Below are 22,625 nucleotides of genomic sequence, written 5' to 3' on the forward strand. Positions count from 1 at the left end.
AAAAGTTGTTACCTTTATTTAAAAAATACCAATAATACTGACAAATTTAAAAAGCAATTCACACTCATACAAAAGTATTCATGTGTTCTCCAAAACCACTGTATATTAAACGTCAGCATTTTAATCATGTTTTGATTCTCTAAAAATAGATGGTTTTTAGCCTAGTTATTTAAGCAACTGCAAAAATCAGTAAGACCAGCATTGGGCACGTAATACAGTAGGACTGTTTGGCAGTCTAGAACAACATTCCCACACCTTGTCCTAGCTGCTCCTGAACAGGTATTGGTTCATCCTTGAAAAACAGGACAAGAAGCTACTCGACACTTCACGTAGTTGGATCTCTAAAAAGCTCTGAGGACCGAAGTCCTCTTCTTTCCATAGGAAGACCATTGCACTTTGGAGCTCACCAAATAATGCTGAACAAGTGTACTGCAGCATTTTAAGGCTAAACTATTTGAGAAAATTGACTGCTATCTTTCAAAGTATCAGTGTGGACAGAAAAGATTTAGTTCTGATTAAAAAAGAAATCTAAATAACAAGGCTTTTTTGAAACCACACACAATAAAGGCTCAGACAATAGCAGTGCTCACTTTCACTTTTAGCTTAACTGGAACAGCCTGTGTCTGTTCACTCCACCAGCACAAATAGCAGCATCAAGATTTTCTAAAATTATTCTCATAAGGGAAAGCAAATGGCATCAAGTCCCACTTCTTTTCACGCTCCAACTCCCGCAGTATTTACCTTAACACAAGATCTATATATCTATCATTTGCTATATTGCAACAAGTTCGTAGAGGGTCCCGTGCTGTCTAAAGCCACAATACCATGAGCAGGCAGCACTTCTGCACAACCCTGTCTTTTCAACTGCCAAGCGTTCACTGCCGAGGGGCAGCAGTGATATTCCAAACATGGAAATAGCTGAAACTAAAGGAGTTATGGCACAATGGGCATCTTAACTTAGAGCTACCGTTGGTCCTGAGGCTTTGTATCTTCCTCTGCCAGACTGCAGCTGCAGAACATTCCAACGTCGACAGGCAGCTGGAGACATCAGGTCATATAGCGAGTAATAGCTCTCAGAGCATAAAGTAGTTCGGCTTGCATCCGAGCTTCTACCAGAAGCAAATTTACATGGACCTTTGGGAAAGAAAAGAAGTTATGCTCTAACGGCTTGCTCACGACGTGCTCCAGTGAAAGGAAGTCTGTGGGTCTGTAATTTTTGTATTAGTGTTTGCAATACCAGTGGGAGAGCACTTTGCGTTTCAGCTACCCCGATAACGTGTTCTATCAGTGCAGCTTGCTGAGGGAGGAAGGACTGAAGGAGCATGGTACGCAGTACTGCAGCGCAGTGCCGCAGCGGGGCACAGGTACACCTAAGCAGGGCCAGGTTCATAGAAGAGGCAGTCATCCTTTAGCAGACCAGCTGGTTTAGCTGGAAAAAACAGACAAGCCTTCAAGCACACAAGCCCTTCTTCAGCAGCAGGCTATGCGCAGCTTGAAAATAATTGCTCAAATTTAGCTTGACTAAGCTAATCAGTTAGTTAAAGGCAAAAGGGTGGTTGGTACCTGTGGAGCAGAGAGGGTTGTTAGCAAAGGAAGAGGTGATAAGATCTTTTGCCCCTGTGGGACAGAGAGAGAAACACACAGGTAATTATCACCTGAACAACATGGAGTGGTTAGCTGAGGTGAAGCACAAGAAAAATTCTGACATGCCATCAGAACTATTCTCTTTCTTGAGACAGAGGTGTTTAGTAGATAGGTAAGCATTTTTGTTCCCCAGCTCATCTCCTCAATGTCTTTCCTGTATTTCTTTGAGGATGAGAGCAGAAACCACGTGGGGATAGGGGGTGAAGTGTTCTCCCCGTGATAGCAGGTTGGCTGCGAGTTTGTTCTGGCATGTTACGGCTGTGTTTGGTTTCATTTGCATGATTTCCATGAGGGTGGATGGTGATTGCATTCAGTGACATGAGCATGTATGATGCTTGGATTTTGACGGCTATGGAGATGCAAAGTTTTGAGCTTTAAAGAAGGGTCTGTGCGCTTGAAAAGCTCATCTCTATCAGTCTAACCAAAACAAACATATGTAGAGTTTTACTTAAACAACCTTAAATCGTTGTAGTTACAGTACCCCTATTAGAACTGGGTATCTCTAAACTACCTGCACAAGGAGTTAAGCAAGAAATAGAGCCTCTGGTGATAGGAACATTGATTAAGGCACGTTTTGTTTCAGCACTGTGTCAGCATTCATTTTAAGTGGAGCCTAGAAATATTTTTTCCAAAGAAAAACTGGAGGATGTGAACTTGATGGGACAGGCATCTGATAGTTAATGACAAGAAATATTACTGAGACATGCAAATCACAGTGTAACCCAGCAGCAGGACTTCAGGCTTTAACACGAAGTAACCGCTTTGGAACCGTTCACACTAAAAAATGACCGTAGGACCGCAGAGACCTTGGGCCAGCAGGCAAGCTGCTCTGAGGCCAAGGGATGAATCTCATATGGCTGCCCTGTCTCTCTGGGCTGCAGGCAGTACCAACCGACAGCGGAGGAGGAAGCTGCAGGGAGGTGAAGCTGTACCATGTACATGTCTAACCTCCCTATACAGTTCAGAGCTTGCACAGTCCGTGTCAGCTGTTAGTCAGCAAACATGCAGTAGGAAAAAAAAAAAATTATTTCAGCCTGGAAAGTACTACACCTCCTGAAGGATCTACTGAATGCGAGCAGAACCCCAGTAACATCAGCTAAAGCTGAAACGCTAAGCTGGGTAGCTGTGGCTGTCAGCATGGCAAACGGATCTCCCGCCCGTGTTCCCCAGCACGCGGGCAAACGGTACCTTCTCAGAGTGTTCAAACTGCCTCCAGAAGCTATCATACATTCTTTTTGTGGTCTTTTCAGGAGTGCAAACCACAGTCTTGATATAAACTTTAAAGCTGCGGTCCAGCAACTGATTAATTTCACCATAGTCATAATCGTCGTATCTGTTCGGAATTGAAAGAAAAACACTTTCATTTTCAAGAACCAGTTATTTCACTTGCATTGTTTCTAAGTTCCTATGGCAAAATAAATTATTGTGTAATTTGTACCACTACTGACCCTTCCCCATAAATAAAAATATGTTTAAAAATACATCCATGTTTACTTAATAAATAGCTTTGCTTCAATTTGAGAAAGGAGAAAGCCAGCCAATGCTAACAAGTCTGATGTGTGTGGAACAAAAATAGTAAAACTGACCTTATTCCAAACATACAATGAATATAGTTCCAAATAGCTCGTCTTAGCATTGAGGTATCCACATCTTTGTGCATGGCCATTGTGTTGTAAGTCAGATTATAAGCAATATGGAACTTCTCATCAAGTAGTTGTCCCACATCTGGGTAAAGACGATTAACCAAGGAATAGCCATGGTCTTCCCAGGAATAATCCTTAGAATAAGTAAAAATGCAGAGTGGAGCATTTCAGAAATGAACTTGTAAAGGCCTAGCACTTTAATGTTATTTACCTAAGGGCAGATAATCTGGGGCGGGGTAGGGGGGGTGTGTTAATTTGCTTGCTTTAAGCCTTCTCACCCATGGGGCAGTAAGGTACAGCACAGCAATTTCCAGGTGTGGCATTTTGCACAACAAACAAATCGCACACTAAGCCTCCCCACAGCCCCCCTCCTTGTTACCTGAACACGAAAGGTGGGCACATGCATTCCATGTCTGGAGAAGTCTTTGTAACCATAGCTGGTATCCTCAAAGTGACGAGACACATCTCTTGTTGGTGTCGATTCTTCATCTTCTGTTAATTTCAAACAGAATTTCACACAATTTCAGTAAGAGCAAACTAGAAATGTGCTAGTGGAACATTACAAAAGAATGGGAGTCTTTGTGCTTTTTAAATAAACACACAGGTTCACTAGACCACCTGCATTAAATCTCTTTGGTATAGCTCAGTGTGACTGCATCTATGATTTTTAGAGGCAACTCCATGAAAAACACTCAGATTCTTTCTTACGACAAACATCATCTTCTCCCTTCTTTTGTCTAACAGTCCGTGTCCTCTAAAGTTTATGGGACACTTTGCTTCTAACTGAACGGGTCTGCAAAACTGTCAAGGAAAAATTTTGTTTTGGAACAGAGAGCTTATTAAAAAAAAGAGAGACCTCTAAGTCTGCCATGCCAAGTTTATTTTAGAGGAAACTCTGCTGGAAGAGCTCACAACAACCCTAAGCTTGTAACAGATGATCTCACGGTCATCTTAAATAGCTAAGTGTGTTAAGGACTTCTTTTTGCAACATCTTGTGAGATGCTTACATCTCTTGTGAAACTTTTCAAGCTCTCAAGAGAGAGATTCCATTTCTGTTGCAAATTTCTGTTATATGTATTACTGATCAGCATGTGTTATGGTGCGTTTGAGAGAAGGCACAAATCTTGGCACTACTTTAAGTGTTCCTGTAAGAAAACAAGGCACCCCTAAACTTGATCTCTTCAAAGAAATGGGAATGCTTTTGGGACATCTAACAACACTTTTTTTTTTCCCTTTGCGGTAGTAAGTATTTCTTCAAGTGATTAGGAAAAGTCTAAATAAATATATATACACACTGCATCGGTTCTACCTGAAGAACACACGAACATGCTTTCTCTCTTCTCTCTTTCAAAACGTGTAGCCATCTCTTCTTGGCTGGCTTCCTCTTCATCTCTGCACTCCTGTAGCTGCTTCATTTTCTCCATAAGAGCTTCAACTTCACAGACAGATTCTGTAGACTTGAACAGGAGAGAAAAACATTTCTTTTCCATGTAACAAGAACTAACGACAGCAGAAATCGTCAAGCCAGAAAAATGAAACGCAAGCTATGTCCTTCATTTACATGTTTAAATACTGATTTTTCAAGGAAAACAGTTCCTGAAAGAAGTGAAGAAATCTGTACTGACCCAACAGTTCACATTTAATCATCACCTTGTCTCAATTAGATCCCTGGTATTTTTGGCATATTTTAAGAATCATAGCTTTTTGGAACAAGTGGTTCTAACACTAAAAGTAATTTCTCTTGCTTAATCTAAATGTTTAACAACTGAAAACACGGAGCTCTAACAGAAATTCTGATAGAGGAAGTAACCACAATTTACTACCCAACTGTATTTTTCCCCTTTTCTGCTCAGAGAAGAAAAACATATTGAAGGAAAAAGGAAGAGTGAGTGTAAATGCAGATTTAATGAAGCCTCAAAGGAAAGCTAGTGCAAGATAACCTTATTTCACAAAAGCTGTTTTAATATCACAATATACTATTCATTCAATATCTGGTCTTGTAAAAATCCATCAGCACAAAGCAAAATAAAGTTATCTTCAATTTACACAGTTCTGCCCCTTTCCTCTCTGCATTTTGCAGTCGGTTTACTCCTTCAGAGAACCAGCAAGCTCCATTACAGAGAATTTAAATGCCACCCGCACCACTGCAGTAAAGTCTCACAGGCAAGGAACTCGCATTGAAAATATCCTGTTACCATTATTCTTAAACCAATGCTTAGTTCACATCACACTTTTCACTAAGTGGAAAAAAAAAGTACAGATCGGTGAGCATAAAGTGCTGCAGGCAGGAAATGCTGTTTTAGAAACAGAATCAGAAAACTGAGAATAATCTGTTGTGTGATGTACCACAAACAACTCAAGGCAACAAAGTCAAAATCTGGAATCAAAGGAAAAGCCAACTTTCCACTGCATCCATGAAAAAAAAGCGTTCCTGGCCACTGCCGCTCAGGATATGTATCACAAACTAGGTGAGGCCAGGAGTTGTCTCAGTTTGCCTATATGAATGACAAGAGACCAAAAAAATAGACAACTACGAGATTGTATCTTTGCCTCTCCCTTTGGTAGCTTCCCCCAGCTTACCAGTGTCATTTCAGCTTCTCCTAAATGTATCTTTTCAAGTGGTCAGCCCTCATATGGACTAGTCTAATCGGTGCCATTCTTGCTGAGTGAGAGGAGACGGGCACCCTCCATGTATTAAGTTTAGAAAGAAACTACTACTATTGAAAGAGATTGATTGTGCAGACAGATACTCACTGGAGTACTTCCAGTTGGGCTGGCATGGATTTCATCCACCCCGTGGTAACCATTTGTAATGTCACATATGCAATAGTTGCTGACAGAAGGGGGCCTGAAGGTGTGACCCCCTTCACAGTCGATCTCTGGGCTGATTCCACAACCAAACGTGAAGGAAGCAAGGGAGTGGTAGTGTGTAAGGAGAACGACCGCATGGATCAGCTCTGCCAGGGACCAGCTGTTCTCTTCAGTCTTCAAAAGTTGCTTTAAAAATAATACAAGATAAAAGTATTATTTACAAAACTTGGTTAAATGATTCTACCTTCGTGTAGTTTATCAACACATTTCTTTACCAGATAAAATTGTTTTTCTGATGACCACAATTGCTTCCTAACACTCTGCTGCCATCGGCATGCTCAGTGTCCTGTTACCAGGTTACTTGCCAGCCACAGACTCGTGTGGTTCAGCCACACAGGAGACGAGTTCTCTCCCCAGTTTGGCCCTCAGCTATTGAATCAGTTGAGGTTTCCATTTTGCATCATATGGTTTGTATTGAGGCCAGACCGACTTGCATTGAAATTTCACACCTCTGATAAAGATGCGACCACAAGTCACATGTTTCTTCAGCTGGTCTTTACAGTCTCAGAAAACCCCAGCAACTCCTCACGGATCAGCTGTGTAAAAACCTGGCGTCAAGGCCAGGCTCCCTCCATCTTGTCCCTGTGGGTGGAATGCTCTACATTTGACAAGAAACTTCAAACCCCAACTTCCCCTTCAGGCAGGAAAGTGTGGGAGGTTTGGGGCCTTCTGGCAGAGCGCACGCCCTCCCCCACAGCCCAGCGTCCTGCCTCCCAGCAAGACCTGCCACCGCCTCTCCACCTGGCAGACAGCACCGAGAGAGTCCCAGCACCCGCTTCCTCCTTGCTAAGGATAAAGGGAAGAGCAGAGGAGGAGGAGTTGCTCCAGTAACCACAGGCAGGCTCCGTAAGAGCTGCTGCTGCACGCACTCTCGAAGTATCACCAGTACGACAGGGATTTAACACTGAAATGAAAGTCGGTAACACAGAACATCTCTCTGCGTGTCTAGCTCTTAACCCTAAGAATGTGTGATCGCATCTACTGAAAACTAAAGGTACATCCACAATACTCCATGACAGATTTACCTCGATATGTTCCTTGGTGATAAGCCAGGGTCGGTGTGCCAACATTTTGTTCAGTTCTCCTAAATTTTGCAGTTTTTGAGGTGCATTTTCCAGACCATTCAACCATTTAGGGTCTCCACCGACATGAAGGAAGTCATTCACATGGAGGTTAACAAGATAAGAGCACTGATGCCGTGCTGCAGCCTAGAAAGGAAAACACAATTGTGATACAGAAAACAATTACAGTAAGTTAGTGCTTTATGACAAATACCGTAAGTCATCATTTCCTCAAAATATTCTAGACTGAGACTTGCAGTGATCATCAAAGGCTAAAGGAAAAAAAAAAAGGGGGGGGGGGCGATTAACACATCAGCCTGTTTTGATTATTGTTCTCACAACATAAATATTCCTCATTCATGTACATTATAACTATGCTGGCTACAGGTGCAACAGGCCTGCAGAAGTACGGACATGGATTTATTTTATGTCCTGAAGCAAGTAACCCATACTGCATAGTACTCTCCAGCAAGGAAGAAGCAGGGCTGCCTTCAGGAGAACTTTTACCAGCTAAAACAAAAGCAGGTTTTAGATCACACACAGCAAGGGCAGCTTTTCAGCAAAGAAAAGACCCAGTATCATTTATTCAAACAGCAATACTTTCCCCATCAAATTAAGGCACAGTCCAAAATTTTAATTCAACTTCAGCAGGCAAAGATTATCGCGCTGGCAGGCTGAAAATTATGAAATCAACCACTTCTGGCAGAAAACTTGCTTAGAATTCAGATTCAGAAATGAATGATGGGACTACTGAATTAGAGGGAGATGTATTGAACAGGACATACACACAAATAAGATTTCTTGGAAAACAGTTTCTGAGATACTAAGGAAACAAAAAATAAACAACTGTCTTCTTTTTATAGCAGACTTTTCCCCTCTCTTTCTCAAAATCCTACTAAAACTATGAACATCAAGTACTGGTCTGATGAAACAATCTGTAAACCAGACAAACAAACCTACTCTGCTTGTTCCCTTAGCTCCTGATGAAATGCCTTTCCAACTAGGAACTGCAAAACACAGTAATAACCGCTATTAAACAAGGCCAGAGATCGTTGCCAAAGTGGCTGTTTCTGCTTGCCGCTTTATGCTCCAGCATACCATTATCCCGATGTAGTGTCGGTAATGAAGCGGGAGTGGACCGTCCATTTGCAGGAGATAGTGCTGAGTTTTTAGAAAGCTTTCAAGGTACTGCGGGTGGAAAACCATCACCAAGGTAACATTGTCCAACCGGCCCAGTGTAGCAAAAGAATCTGCAAACAGTGTGTGCATCATGGCGTCTTCGTTTCCCACCTGGATCATCTGATTGAACAGAAAGAGCAGTTAGCAATATTGTCTAAGGAGCACCAATGAAATAGTAAATAAATATTTTACCACAGCACCCAGAAGCCCCAGTGAAAGGAATTACATTATAAATCTATTAATGGCATTAAATCAGTGCACATAAGGCAAGGCTTATAAAATCCCTTTAATACCTCTCATTTATGAGATGACAAATGGTTACAAGAGCAAAAAGAGATTTTTGCCTTTACACTTTCTCTTGTGCAAAACTGACTTCTCATTTTTAACTGTTTGACCTTCACTTTCTTGATGCCCCAAACTGACCTAACTTAGTTTATTCTAACAACAACAAGGTAATTGAATAATTATTTTCACTGAGGAAAAAAAAAAAGAGAGAAAGAAGTAAAAAGCTTTCTAAGATGACAAGAGAGAGAAATAAAAGGAAACTGAGGCTTAAGGCTCTAAAATTCCTAGAAAACCACAGGCATATTGCTAACTTTTCCTCTGCTCCAAATTCTCTTACCAGACAATCAGGAGAGAAGCACCAGAAATGTTCAGCCACAGCACTTTGAAGGTTCTCAGATTATTCAGAACAGTAGAGGCAGCTCAAAAAAAAAATAACCCCAGAGCAAGGGGGCAGGTGCCTTGCGGACCACTAGGAAACTACATCCGGATGTTCACAAGGAAACAGCCACTCTTAGAGCAAAGAGTATTGGGTTTCTCTTATACAAGATAGCAGTACAGAAGGGGTCATAACTATTCCAAAGCTCCCCAGGGCTTGCACTGCTTTTGTACACTGGAACTGTGGCCAAAGCCTCACCAGGACTGAATGTGATCACGACTGAAAATGTTTTGCAGCTCAGCAGCTGTCCTGAAACCAAATGTGGGTTACTACTAAAAGGATGTTCCTTAAAAGCATAAAGTTCACTGTGTACTTGAAAACACTACCACACCTCCTTCTCGGGGATGAATCTGCTTGGTCCGTGTCCCAGTGGTCTAGGAATTCTTATTCCAAGTTCCTAGAAAAGAAAATTACACCATCTCAGCATTTAGTTACAAACAGCTTTTTAGCTGTGGTTGCAAGAAAGAAAAGAATTATCCATTCAGAGCTGGGCTTATTTGGGTACCCGTGGTACTCTTACACGGGTACTTCTACTAGTACCATTTGTACAAATGCAAATCATTTTTTATAGAAGTGCTTTATAATTAGCCACTCTTGTTTACAGTGTACTGCCTGACTCCAGTCCAGCAAGAAAAAGGCAACAACAAAGGCCCTGCCAGCTGAAGAAAACACATACAAATTTATATGCGCACACATACACACACACTACAACCTGGTTCACAGCAAATTCTGCATAAAGCATATTTTGGCAGGGTGTCCAGGACAAGGAGTTCAGTACATAGCCGGCTGCCGTGTGGTTATGCCACTGATACAAAACGAGACTGGTGTGTGTGTGTGTGTGTACATCCGCAGTACGCCAGCACGTAACACACTGTGCATCTGTCAGGAAATGAAACAGCTGTAACCCTAATCAGATTTCTTTTTCCCAACCTCAAAGAGCTCTTAAAATGCTGAAAGTACCTGATCTACATTTGCATCTGCTTTCTTTTCAAGACAGAATAAATAGCTATTCATGTTGGGAGGGAGGGAGGGAAGGGATTTTGCTCAATCAGAACAGCAGCAGCCACATCCTGACAGATGATTTTTTTTTTTTTGGTGCCTTGCAGGTAAGCGGGAGGCTGGATGCCCCCCCAGCAGTTCACTGCTTGCCTTCTCCCTCAGCTAGGTGTGCCTTCCTGCCAGACCTACAGCACCCTGGGCCCTTTGTGCAGCCAAGCTGCAAGTTGCGTAAGAGACTTTAACGAATGCATGTCCTCCCTGTTAAACCGTTCGCTTGGGAAGGGTGGGAGCCATGGGTTCAAGGGTAGTTTCTGCGTTTGGCATAAAGCAGCCCTCAGAGAGGGGACAGCAGGGTCTATGGGGCACGTACCAACGCGGGACGCCGCCGCACCTCGCACACTCGCACGTGCCCATCTTCCTGGATGGGAAGCACGTCGCTACAGAGGCTGACGACTCCTTCGAGTGAGCGGCACTCCCTGCAAACCAGCTCTCCTGAGAGGATTACTCCGTGGCCACTGGCACGGCTTCCCCAGGAAAGATGGGAAGCACTTGAAGCAGCTCCCAACGGGGCAGCTGACCACACGGTTCTCTTACGGATGGAGGGAGACCGGGGATTAAAGCTGAGTGTTAAACACCAGGCTGTGTATTAACTAACGGTTTGGGCTCTTATCTGTTCCCTCTACTCTGCTTTTAAAGCACATCCATTGCCTCCGTTCCATAGCCCAAACCACTCCTTTTCTAATGATACCATCCCAAGTTCTCAGCAGGGTTTAGATAAATAAATAAATACTGTGTATGGAGTCGGTTCAGGCTAGACAGAGCAGAGGGGCACCTTTAGCTGCTTTAGGTCTCAAAAGCAAATGGAGCCCCTAAAAGCTGCTTGCCAAATTCAGTTTTAAACTTTGCTACATTTTCCCCACATAGATAAAGGTTGTTACAAACAAGCAATACTGGTCTCACTCACTATGGCACTTTTTCTGTCTTTAGTTGAGGTTTCTATTTGCACGAGAAGCAATTTTATTAATCAGTTACTGTTCCCTGAACTTTCCCCTAAGATTAAAAACCAGCTTCAGGGAGCCAGATACAACCAGCGCAGGTCTAAGTCAGAACTACCAAGGCCCCTCAGACTCTGACGGTCTCTTTAAACCCTAAGCCTTCATTTCTCAAGTCTTATTTGGATAAAGCGAGATCAAAGCGCAGCTCTGACACCAGTCTTCACATTTTCCCTGTGACAGTAACGTTTGCCATGTAGGTTTTTCCTGCTGAGGGTCCCAACATTCACGAACAAATTTTGCGTCAGCCAAGTCTCTAGCAATGCCACTTGTAATTTATACCTTAAAAACACCCCCTCTCCTCAAAGCTCTAGCACAGCTTCTTATCTCAGCTACAACTACCCTAGCAAATTAGAGAAACATCTTACATCCAAATGACAGCAAGAAAAAAAAAGCCAGTACACTTTATTTAACTTTGCAGGTGTCTGCAGTTGTCTGCCAACTCAAGCACTACAAGAGAAATACCTTGAAGTTTAATTCTTGAACAAATATGTTGCAGTCTTCCCCTTTCCCAGAACAGTTACAGAAAGAAAAAAAACCCAAAGATTTCTGAACCTGAGATCAGCAAGCTGCTAACATATTTTGCCTCATAATTTAAAATACATCAGTATCAATACACTTAGCATTTTTTTAAAGCATGCAGAGGTCAAACTACTATGATTACGTGGCATAAAAGAAGTTACAATACCTGAGTAAAAACCAAACCCTCTCTGCAAAGTGACTTAGGGGTTTTTCAGGAATTGAAGAAATTGCTTTGTTTTCCCTCTGGAGAGAAAGCATCTCCCTGAAATCATGGCACCAGCCTCGTACTTGAGAAGCTTGAGTTCAAGTCTCTGTTCTGACAGAGACATTGCAAAGGATTTGTGAAGGTGAACCTCAGTTTTCCACCCACAAAATGTAAGTAAGTATGTTTCTTCCAGAGGGTGCTGAGAACAGAAATAAGCTTGTTGTCGTAAGGTGTGTGGTTACCACAGTCATGAGAGTTGTATAAATTCTGACCCACTGGAAATCTTCTGAAAATTGTTACTCTTCAGTTTCAAGCTATGGCAGACCTTTTAAAAACTGATTTCCCCTCTTTTTTCAGAAAAGGCATTTAATCAAGTTCTCCTAGTACTTGACAAATAGCAGGCATCTCCAGGTGCTCCCAGTATCTCAACATTTCAAACACTATATAGACAACACAGTAATAATTCTCAAAGCAGTCCTAGAGTATCTTCCCTTCATTTTGAACATATTTCTATGCTCCACGATGCCCTTCACTAACCCTCCATCTTTCAAATACGCTCAACTCATGGAGCGCCGCTCTCCAGCTTTCCCCCTCAAAGGCAAGACCTGCATCATAATGAGCCACACTACCACCACATCCCTCTCCTGCACCTTCCTCTTAAAGAAGCTCCTCACCTGGAGCACTGACAAGCACTCGGCGAAGCAGCCAGGGCTAGGATGAGCAGCAGTTGCAAGCAACTGATATTTATTTTGGTTATTACAAAAGTATAAGTAACTATCCAGACCACCAAGTTGCACACCAAAGTGACCTAGTTAGTGCTGTGTGTTCTGCATCTGGCTTCTTTCCTTCTCTTTGTTAACCTTGCCGCACCACTTCCATTCAGTCCAGAAACTCTGCAGCTGAATACAGCTCCAAGCTCAGCAGAAAGCCAACCACAACTGAGGCTTTAGGTGCAAATAATACATCATCATCATAATAATGCATCAGAGGCACTCTAGCTTCAAAGTCACAACATAAGACTCAGATGGCTGCAAAGCTGAGGATGACAGGTGGAACACATGTCACCTTCAACACCCAGAAGCTCACAGGTAATGGAGGGAGGTGGGCCTCGCCAGGTGACAATCCACTCCACTGCTCATTTTCCAGGTGCACCTTGATAGAGAAGCAAGACCTCAGGCACATAAATGCCGCATCGCCATGCTGGCGGAGACAACCTCAGAAATCACAGAAAAGCCTCCTCTTTCCCCTTACGTAATGTAACTTGTACTTCTGCACAGCCACTACTATTTATTTCCATGGGAACTGTGTTCACCAGATACCTACCATTTCTGAATCTGTATGTCCCTCATCACTGCCACATCTGAGATCTCATCTGATGTATTTAATTCATGCAACACTCCTGTGAGGTAGGGCAAGTGTATTACCTACCACTTAGGAAAAAAACCTGAGAAACAGAAAAGCTACATGTCTAACAGAGGCTGCTAGAGGAGACTGGTGCCTTGAGCTGAGATCTCTCAAGTCATGGGCTAGTGCCCTAACCATCAGACTGTGTGCCTTTTCAGAGACTTCTCAACCAGGAAACATGTTTTATGCAAATATGCACCATGAAACAGCTCTTCAGAGCTGAGACAGAAGAGTTAATGAGACAAGACTGCAAACTTAATTATATACTTCCCAGCTACCATTCTCTCTCACCAGTCTGGCCCATTTAGTACATCCAACTCCACATTGCAAACTGGACCAAAAATTCGTACTGCATGTACACACATGTGGAGAGAAGATCACTCTAAAATCGCAAGTACAGATAAACTCACTCTGTTTATGGCTTTCCTGTATCTTAAGACTCTGTCAATCAAAGCCCACTTTTAGTTAATTTTTTTTTAAGTGTCTTGTCAAGAACAGCATTCCTATCAAATTTAAGTAAAAGCTTGAGATGTAAAATTGAATGGCAAATGCTTAGAACTTTTAATAATTAAAGTATAATGTGCATCACCTCTGTTGGTAACAGAGCATCAACTACTTTGGTTCTGAACATCTTTAAAATATAAGTGAAGAAAAAAAAAAAAAAAAAGAGTAAGTTCTAACAAGACACCCAATATCAGAAATTCCGTCTAGAAACACTGAAGCAAAGTTACAAGCTGAGACACAGGGCCTCCCCCTAGAACAGGAACCTAAGGTTAGCTAAGGAACCTAACCTTAACTACAGGTCTTGCTCCATCGTGCACCTAAAATGCTTTTTCAGATCCCTGTTGCTCCCCTACTACTGGCTCCTGGCAGCTAGAGCTCTGCCTCTTACCACAAAACTTCTCCCAAAACTCAGTTATACTTTTGTCAGATGAGTATGGGGACTGTTACCAAACTGTTAATTTTCAGTCATTCAGGATTCATGAGCTGGGCACTAAGCTACCACCACAATCTTCAGACTGCTTCCCTGGTGTTAGCACAGTGAGTCATTTTGCTCCCCTCAAGTACAGTCAGTACCAAGTATCAAATGTTGTATCTCCCAGACAGACTTATTTTCATACTTAGTTAAGCCTCCTCTAAATGACAAAAAGAACATTTTACCACAGACAAGCCACTGGCAAAATGAAAATATAATTATCAATTTACTTCACTGAACCACATTTGCATTAAGATCTTCATCTGAATCATCTGTGTCCTGATTAAGCACTAAATACTGCTAGATTCAAATAAAATCATATGAAAATCGCACACTGTAATGCAATATAAAAGAAACTAAAGCAAGGAACCAGGGAAGGGAAATGAGTGTGTGGTGACCTTTTCTGGAGGTAACATTTTCCTAGAAAACCAGTGATCATTTTACATAATCTAAGTCCATTTGTATCCAAGCTTAGGGTTAAGAAAGGCACAATGAGCTGTGGGTTAAAAAAACTCTTCAACGCTAGTAGAATTAACCCCCCACAGCCTCAGTGCTGAAAATTCAGCTTCATACACTATGGTATACATTTGAAGCTGACATTAAAGATGTGCATTTAGACCTTTATACTCTTACAGGCTAACATGCCCCAAAGCATCTAAGTGTCCAAGGGAGACTTCGGCACTTACCAGTCTAAGGGGCCACTGCTGCTTCGCTCACTGTGTCTGGTTCCTACTTCCCCTTTAAAAGGTCACTGACAGCAAAACCTCACTGGTGGTGACACTAACAGGCTACAGATTTGGAGTTTCCTTGTTTAGGATCTTAACGACCATAACTGGCACAACTGGCCTCACAGGACAAGTTATTTATCACTAAACTGATACACACTCAGCTTAAGAGCCGTATTTTCAGTTCCGCTAAATGCAGTAGCTGCTGGAGTTTCCTTACCAGATGGGTAGGTTTTGGAAATGAAGGGATTAAGAAACAAAGAGTAGTGATTAAATACAATTATTTTCCTACAAACACTAAAAAAAAAAAATTAAAAAAAAAATAATCACACAAATCCTACACCTTTTCTAAATGTGAGACTAAGCAGAACTGGCAGTTTTTCCGATTTTATTCATTTACTTAATTCAAAAGTAGTTGCAATTATTGTGGCTTTCTCAAACAAACCATGATTCATGTTACAATGATAGAAAAATTTAAATTATCTCAAAAATGCTCATGTACTCTACATTTTTGCACTGGTTCCATTTCCAGGGTATCTCAGACTGTCACTCAAGTGAAGCACTAAACATGTCTGCACTTGCTCTTAGTTCTTTAAATCCATGCAAGTACTCCCCCTCTGCTACAAAGTACTTTGCTCCACAGACCTACCGCTCTTCACTGTAATTAAGAGCACAGTAAATGTTGAACTGTTCCTATTTCACACAGAATACCTTCTCATATGAATTTAAATACTTAAATTACTTTAAATATCAGTAAGTGTATTTTCTCTGAATGTCTCAAAGTCCTTTGAAATGTCAGATTTTAAAAACATCTCCAACTAGCTTATGTGACTTGATCCAAGACAGACATCAAGATGAGTGTGTGCCCAAGGTTACATGTCTTGTTCATCAACGGAGGAATAAAAGCAAAGCCTAGGCTCCTCAGTCTCAAGCTCTAACACCTCTTCTCTGGTCATCTTCTAGTACTGAGCAGTAAGAGCAGGTCCAACTGGAGCAGTCTCAAGGCACCTAAGCATTATCTATTCTTCCTAAGCAGCAACAGCTCTTCCTGAAGCGGTTTTGTGACACAACTGTCTAGAGAGACCACAACCCAATTTACTTTTGATATGAGCTCACTGAAACCAAGAGGCTGAATTTCAATGACTACTGCCTAGCTTTGCTACACGCCAGCTCTGTAATGTGTACAATGAAACAAAAAGTATTAAAGGGCAAAAGATTTGGAAGGAACGTCTGCAATTTCCATGCTGTAAACACTGTTTAAATACCAATAAATCAGTGACACAGAAGGAAACAAGTTTAAGCATTACAGTTACTGTTTGCATTACTGTACTGCTGGATTATGTCAAAGTAAAGCAATTTCTATCCAACAGGTATTAGATCTGTACAAACCAGAAAAATACAAAATAGTTTCTGTGGCAACCTGCAGCAGTTTGAGGATTTTAAAGTTTCCTTTTAAAGAAAAAAATTTAACGTGGTGACACTAAGAAACTTACAAAAGAGATCTGAAGCAGCATTTTAACTCCTGACCGAAATAATGCTACTGACTTGCAGTTGTTTAAGATCGGAGCAAGCTCTTCTCTACCAGAAGCAGAAGACCAGCCTCACTGTTTCAAAAGGCAATCCAACTCTGTGCAAGAACGGAATAAATACCGAGCAATTCTGAAGCAAAACCTCCTTGGATGAGCCTAAAAACCCAGCAGACACCCCACCAGCACACCGACAAGCAGTACACAGCCCTTCTGCGGCCGGGGCGGGGGGAGGCTAACGACAGCACCTGCACTGCCACTGCAGGCAGCAGTCCCGAGCGAGGAGCCCGCCCGGCCCCGCAGCCGAACCGGACCCGCTCGCTGCCGGGGGACTGCCCGGGCCCCCGCCCCGCCTCCCGGCAGGGATCTCGCCCCGGGGGGCAAGATGGCCGCCCCCGGAGACGCTCAGCCCTGCCGGGGCGCCCGCCGCGGCCCCAGGCCCTCGCCACCCACCGGGTACCTGCTGCTGAGGGCCCGGCTTCGCCACCCTCATGCCAGCTCTGCGGGGCCCGGGCCAGCCGCGTTCCCCTCGCAGCCCCGCCGCGGCTCTGCCGCAGCGCCCGGCGCCGCCGGGGCGGGCCCTCCCCGCGGCCCGGCCTCCCTCCCTCCCTGAAGGGGCGGAGCAGAGCGGCGGGCGGGGGACAGCTGCTGGCCGCGGCCCCTTCCCCCCGGTGCCTGTCAGCCCCCGGGAGTGCCAACAAATGGAGAGGCAGCAGGCGCTGCCGCGGGAGAAGTCCCGGCCCGGAGCAAGTGCTGAGCCCCAGGGCCCCCAACCCACCCCGCCCCGCTCCTCCGTGCTGCCCCCGGCCGGGGCGCAACGGCCCCTTTCTCTCCCCCTGAGCCCCGGCCTCCTCCGCTCCCTTCTTCGGCACGGAGAAGCGGCTCTTTGGACAATTCCCTCCCCCACGCCCCCCCTCCTCGGTCCTTGTGCAAGAGTTTCTACCTTCTCTTTAAGCAACAAAGTAATTACGGCTTTTAAACTGAGAAATCGCAGGAGGTTAACATTTTGCAGATATTTGTGTGACTAAGTATGCTGCTGCAGAAATTTGGCCTCCTGCCTATTCCCAAGATCATAACAGTCCTGGGCAAACATATGTTTTGCAATCACATCAGCAAAACACTCAGCCTTTGTTTGCAGCAGGCTGTACTTCTCTCATCGACCCCCCAGGGCTGTACACTCTGCCAGATGCCTTACATCTCCCACCTCTCTTGGTTCGCGATTTTTATGGCATCAATTATTTCAAAAGCAACAAGTCCCTGGGCTGGCCCACATATTTATTTTTTTTTCTTGTGTTCCAAAGCAATCTAAGATTCATAAACTAAAATATGTTAAATCATTTTCCTTTTAAAAAAATTTGAATTAAAATAAAATATAACAAACCCCAAGAGGAGAACTTCTACTGCAGCTTCGACGGGAGGAGGCCAGGACAGCTCTGAACCCCTGAACATACTCATCTGAGGGAGGAAGGCTTCTGCCTGCAATTCAGGCTGCTGCAGACCTGGTTTTGAGTCCCACCAAGCTATCTAACAATCAGCCAGGGAAATTCCATGACACTGAACTTTACACTTCTGTTAAATGTAAAACTGAACTCTGAAAACCTGTTCACAGGCTGTTCCTGTTATGGGCGTACGGATCTTGCAGCAAAACGCAGAAAACACCGAGGCCAGTGCTGTCAGGGAAACATGGCAACATGACTTAAGGCAGAAGTTCTGCACATTTCTAATGCTAAAGCTTTAAAAGTTTCCTTTCCTCTCCGCTTTCCAAATACCACCACCCCTCTGGTCTAGGCAATTAACTCTGGAGAGCCAAGGGTTAGTCTGCCCCTGAAGGCTTAGCAGCAGGTACAAAGTTAAATTGCCTAGAGACGCCCAAGTACCACAGCTCCTTACCTGGGGCCTTGGCTTTAAGCTGGTAAGTTCCTCCAGAAGAAACAAAGTGTGCTTCTTACCTACTTGCACTTCATAAAATGCTCCACAGAAGCATGGAAAAAGAAGAAGAATGCAATACTGGCAAGGAAGGTTGCATTTTGTAAGCTAATAAAATAAACTAATGAAGAACATTGCTTAATTCCCACTGGCTATTTCCTTACTTCAAGCCAAAACATAACAAAAAAAAAAAAGAAGGAATGGGCTCCTCTTGCAACACAGGCAAAGAACTGGCTTATGCTCAGAAAAACTGTCAGAAAAGAGAGTAATTACCTGAAAAGCTGAAATGCAAGAAGGTGCCTCACCATAAGAAGCCTTCCTGGGTGCCAGATGAAAGGTCATGCCCTTCAATTAATTTAACACCCTTGGAAGAAAAGACAGAGGGGAAAATGTTTTGTTTTGTTTTGTTTTTTAAAAGAAAAAAAAAGAAAAAAGAAAAAAGGGCAGCACTCCTCAGTTCCCTGAAGCGTTGTTTGGTGTGTCGTGTGTCCCCGTCCGTCCCGTGCCCCCCCCGTGGATATCACTGGATATTTGTGAGGGAGCCTGTTCATGTAAACACTTGTTCCTATACAGAGAAACTTGGCAGATACAGATTTTTCTATGACATTGTGAAAGGGAAATTGTCTCTCATTAAACAGCCAACAACAGCAGCAGAAAGCAGCAAATTCTACCTCGTTCTTTGCTTTCTGTTCATCAGGACAGATGAAGGCGGTGACAGCACGTCTGTCAGAAGAAGCATGTACAAAGGGGAAAAGGAAGTTGCACAGCCGTGGCAAACAAATAATAATGGTCTTAAAAGCTCTCCCATATGGCCCGAGTACACAAGCTCTGCTCAGCCCCCAGGTATGTGTCTGCCTTAGCAGAATCTCATCACCCTAGTCTGCTGCCAGTGCTTTCTCCACCCCAGCCCTCACACAAGCACTTCCAAAATGCAACTCCCCCACACTGAAAAACACACAAAACTGAGCCACGTGCTCATCTATAAATCAGTATGCAACTGCAGACTGAAATTATTTCCATTTAGGAGCTAGTAAGACAAGCTATCCCACGTTACACGAGCAATTTCATGAGGGAATATTGTTTGACACCAGCACAAAGCTCACTTGGGTACTAACGAGTGCAGAACCCAGCGCAGCCAGGGGATGCGGGGACAGATCTCTGGTACAGTTTGCATAACTTGAGCCTTCTCCTGGGGAAACACAGCAGTATGTTTGACCATCTATCGATACAAGTAAATAGAGGTTGAGCAAAATGCTCATAAGGGAAGAAACAACAACAACAACAACAAATGTTTAACATGAAAATATCGATAGCAAGTTTCCTTTCACCCAGAAAGAGGGTATGATAGACACACATGAAGTCACCTAAAGCAAACACCACCTAAAGCATGGAAGCACTTCCATAAAAGCTGCTTGCATAGAAGGATGGCAATTAACATCTGTGCTCTTCAGGTGAAGTCATCAGAAATGTAATTCTTCCTTATTGCTACAGTTAAAGAAATGTCCTGGTGAAGCTACAAGGAGACCAACCAATTACAACGTGGAAAGCCAGATTCTGCAAACACATATGTCTGCACTTAGCCGCTCTAACTTGGCACAGTTCCACTGTAGTCCAACGGGGCGACTTTTCTGAGTCAAGTTCAGCACAAACAGATGACTCCAAAGAACTGGCAAACCAAGATCTTAAATTCTTTCCGTAGAAAAGCTATCCAAGCAGAAGCACTCAAAAAGCCTGTTCCTGCAATGCCCTGGACATCAAATTAGTATTTCGGAGGATGATGATAGATGATTCTTTCCCAGGAACGTTTACAAGTAAAAACAGATAATTCTTTGGGGCTCTGAGCTACCTGATTTATATGAGGTGTTAGGACTAGATTTCTCTCTCTAGTGCTTTCGTAAGGTAGCGCCAGCTCTGGCAAGGTGTAGGAAGCCTAGCAGGATGGATATAAATACCAGCATTCACGTCCGAGTGTCTCTGAAGCTCCCGAGCCGGCTAACGGCCGCAGACGCATGGTGTCTCTCCCATCTGCAGCTACACCAGCTGAAGAGGTTACTGCACTAACCAGGGTGTCACTGCACCCAACTTCCCGGGTGTCTCTGCTGCATACAGCCAAAGTCAGCGATCAGAGAACTATTTTGTATTGGGGGGGGGGGGGGTGGTGTGTGTGTCAATTTAATCGGCTTAGCTCATTTTGACTGACAGAGGTTAGGCATTACTAACAACGAACAGATCTCAGGAGATGTAACTCCTAGCGAAGCAGCAGCAACAAAAGCATGGTGGGAAGAGTCTCTCCAACCAGAACAGCTCCAGCAGCTCCACCTCATCTGGCGCCTTAATGAAGTCACCAGGTGTTTCAGCAATGACTAAGCAGTCCCACACCGGCCGCTCTGAACATTTCCGTGTGGATTCTTCTCGTTCCTCGCTGTCCGCAGCCACTACCCTTTTCATAACAAATTTCAAATGTATCTCCTGATCTTTTCTATCCCTTCATTATATATTTGTTGTTTTTAAAATAGCAAAAATCTTTATCATGATAACAATATGGGAGGCACAGCAATTGAACCATTCATTACAGTGATGAAATCATTCAAATTAAATAGAATACATCCGAACATGCGAGTCAAGAAAAAATGATCAGTATTTCAAAGCATTTTTCTTTACTTAACCTTAACAATCTGATTTGTCAGTCTTCACAAAAATCACTCTATTATTAGAATCAGGACATAACTCTAGGGAGGAGGATAAACTGTATTATTTGTACAATCTAAATTCTTGCTGTGTGTGTCAAAAAGGACCAGCCCTTTGGAATGGTATTGCACCTGATATCTTTTATAATAAGAAAAAGAAATTGTTTAGAAGGATGGAGGGCTGACAATTGGCCACATCAGGAAATAAGTTTAGACCAAAATACAGAAGCTTTCCTTTTGTAGTCTTTAGGATTGCAAGGCTGGCTAAGACTAAACATTTTACAATATTCAGAGCTTACATTTATCATCTGTTCTTCGAACCTATCCATCCTTGAAATGCTCTTTTTCTATTTCTAGCTCTTTCTTACATGCTGCTTTCTTAATGGCTACATCTTCAGCTTTAATGGGAAAATGACTTAGCAAGTAATTGAGGAGTTTTGAGTAATTACAAATCAAGTCATTCCTAGCCCACTGTATCCCCACCAAAAGACACGGCATCTTTTTCTCTCAGAGCTACAAGAGGCTGTGAGACTCTGTTGTTAAACACCTGAGCTGTTTTCACAACTGACTGACTTCAACTTACCAGGCTCCAAGAACTCCAGTGGCTTTATGTATTCCCTGAACTATTTGGTTCATCACTCAGGACTCTTATTCCCCCGAAACAGTAATTCTTCTGATAATTTCTGCCTTTAAGATTTCTACAGCTCGCCCCTACCTCTAAACCACAAGTTGTTTTGTTTTTTTCTCTCCCCAAAGCTTGTCCAAATTTAACATTCCCTTCTGCAGTTATTAGGTAGCAGAAGTACAAAGTTTAATTTATGGAGCTATAAGAAGTTGAGATCTTGAGATTATTCATGCTTTGGCACAGACACGAAAACAGACTTACGGTTTCCAACATCACTGCAAACAGGTAGATTAAAGATGCATATCTAAAGCTAAGTAGATTGAAAGAATGTTTTACCAGATTATTCTTCCACCTTTTTATGAGGGCACACGGCTCCTCCTAGGCTGAAAAACAGCAACTGAACTGTAACAGTTGTTTGTCTGGCTTGCTGTGAATATTCAGGGTTAGAGAAATGGGTTCTTCTGTACTGTTACGAGGTGGGTCCAGGCTCATGTGCTACGCAAGAATACTCTGGTTAACAGCTCCCCCTAGACCCAGCTCTCCCATAATGAAAGTCCACGTTAACTAGTTTCAAAACTGACCTTGCTACCTCACAGGTAACTTCTGATCTTTTGGTGGCTAGACGATGTATGGAGACGGGATCAGTTGTCCAGCTGCAGATTGCCTCTCTGGGGAAAAGAACATCTGCAGGCTGCCAGCCACTCTGCAGTCTCTCTCAGTTCTAAATAAACATTGAGGTTAAAAAAACCTCTAAGTTTAACCTTGAGAAGAGAGTGTATTTGGAGTTCAATCAAGAAAAATAAAATTTAACATAGCTCACAGCTGTCTAGAACTGGTTTGGCCAAAAGAGGTCTCCCCT

At 43.1% G+C, this 22,625-nt stretch overlaps 1 protein-coding gene across 4 annotated transcripts in view; it reads right to left on the reverse strand.

The window, feature by feature from the left end:
* Nucleotides 1-22,625, reverse strand: part of SESN1 (sestrin 1) — a 79,068-nt gene continuing 56,443 nt past the window's right edge. For 2 of the 4 annotated variants that reach the window (XM_086744188.1, XM_086744191.1), the window contains 9 exons: nucleotides 9,451-9,516; nucleotides 8,318-8,518; nucleotides 7,184-7,366; nucleotides 6,042-6,284; nucleotides 4,597-4,744; nucleotides 3,667-3,779; nucleotides 3,231-3,421; nucleotides 2,833-2,977; nucleotides 1-1,134 (listed from right to left, as the gene is read on the reverse strand). In XM_086744188.1, the coding sequence (XP_086600314.1) occupies nucleotides 1,048-1,134; nucleotides 2,833-2,977; nucleotides 3,231-3,421; nucleotides 3,667-3,779; nucleotides 4,597-4,744; nucleotides 6,042-6,284; nucleotides 7,184-7,366; nucleotides 8,318-8,518; nucleotides 9,451-9,516 (1,377 nt within the window). In that variant the 3' untranslated portion in view covers nucleotides 1-1,047. Of the gene's footprint in view, nucleotides 1,135-2,832; nucleotides 2,978-3,230; nucleotides 3,422-3,666; nucleotides 3,780-4,596; nucleotides 4,745-6,041; nucleotides 6,285-7,183; nucleotides 7,367-8,317; nucleotides 8,519-9,450; nucleotides 9,517-16,495; nucleotides 16,515-16,988; nucleotides 17,107-22,625 lie in introns of those variants that run through there. The other 2 variants (XM_086744189.1, XM_086744190.1) reach the window with 2 other exon arrangements.

The sequence above is a fragment of the Chlamydotis macqueenii genome, chromosome 3 (assembly GCF_036417535.1).
Source record: "Chlamydotis macqueenii isolate bChlMac1 chromosome 3, bChlMac1.mat, whole genome shotgun sequence".
In the NCBI taxonomy this organism is placed as follows: domain Eukaryota; kingdom Metazoa; phylum Chordata; class Aves; order Otidiformes; family Otididae; genus Chlamydotis; species Chlamydotis macqueenii.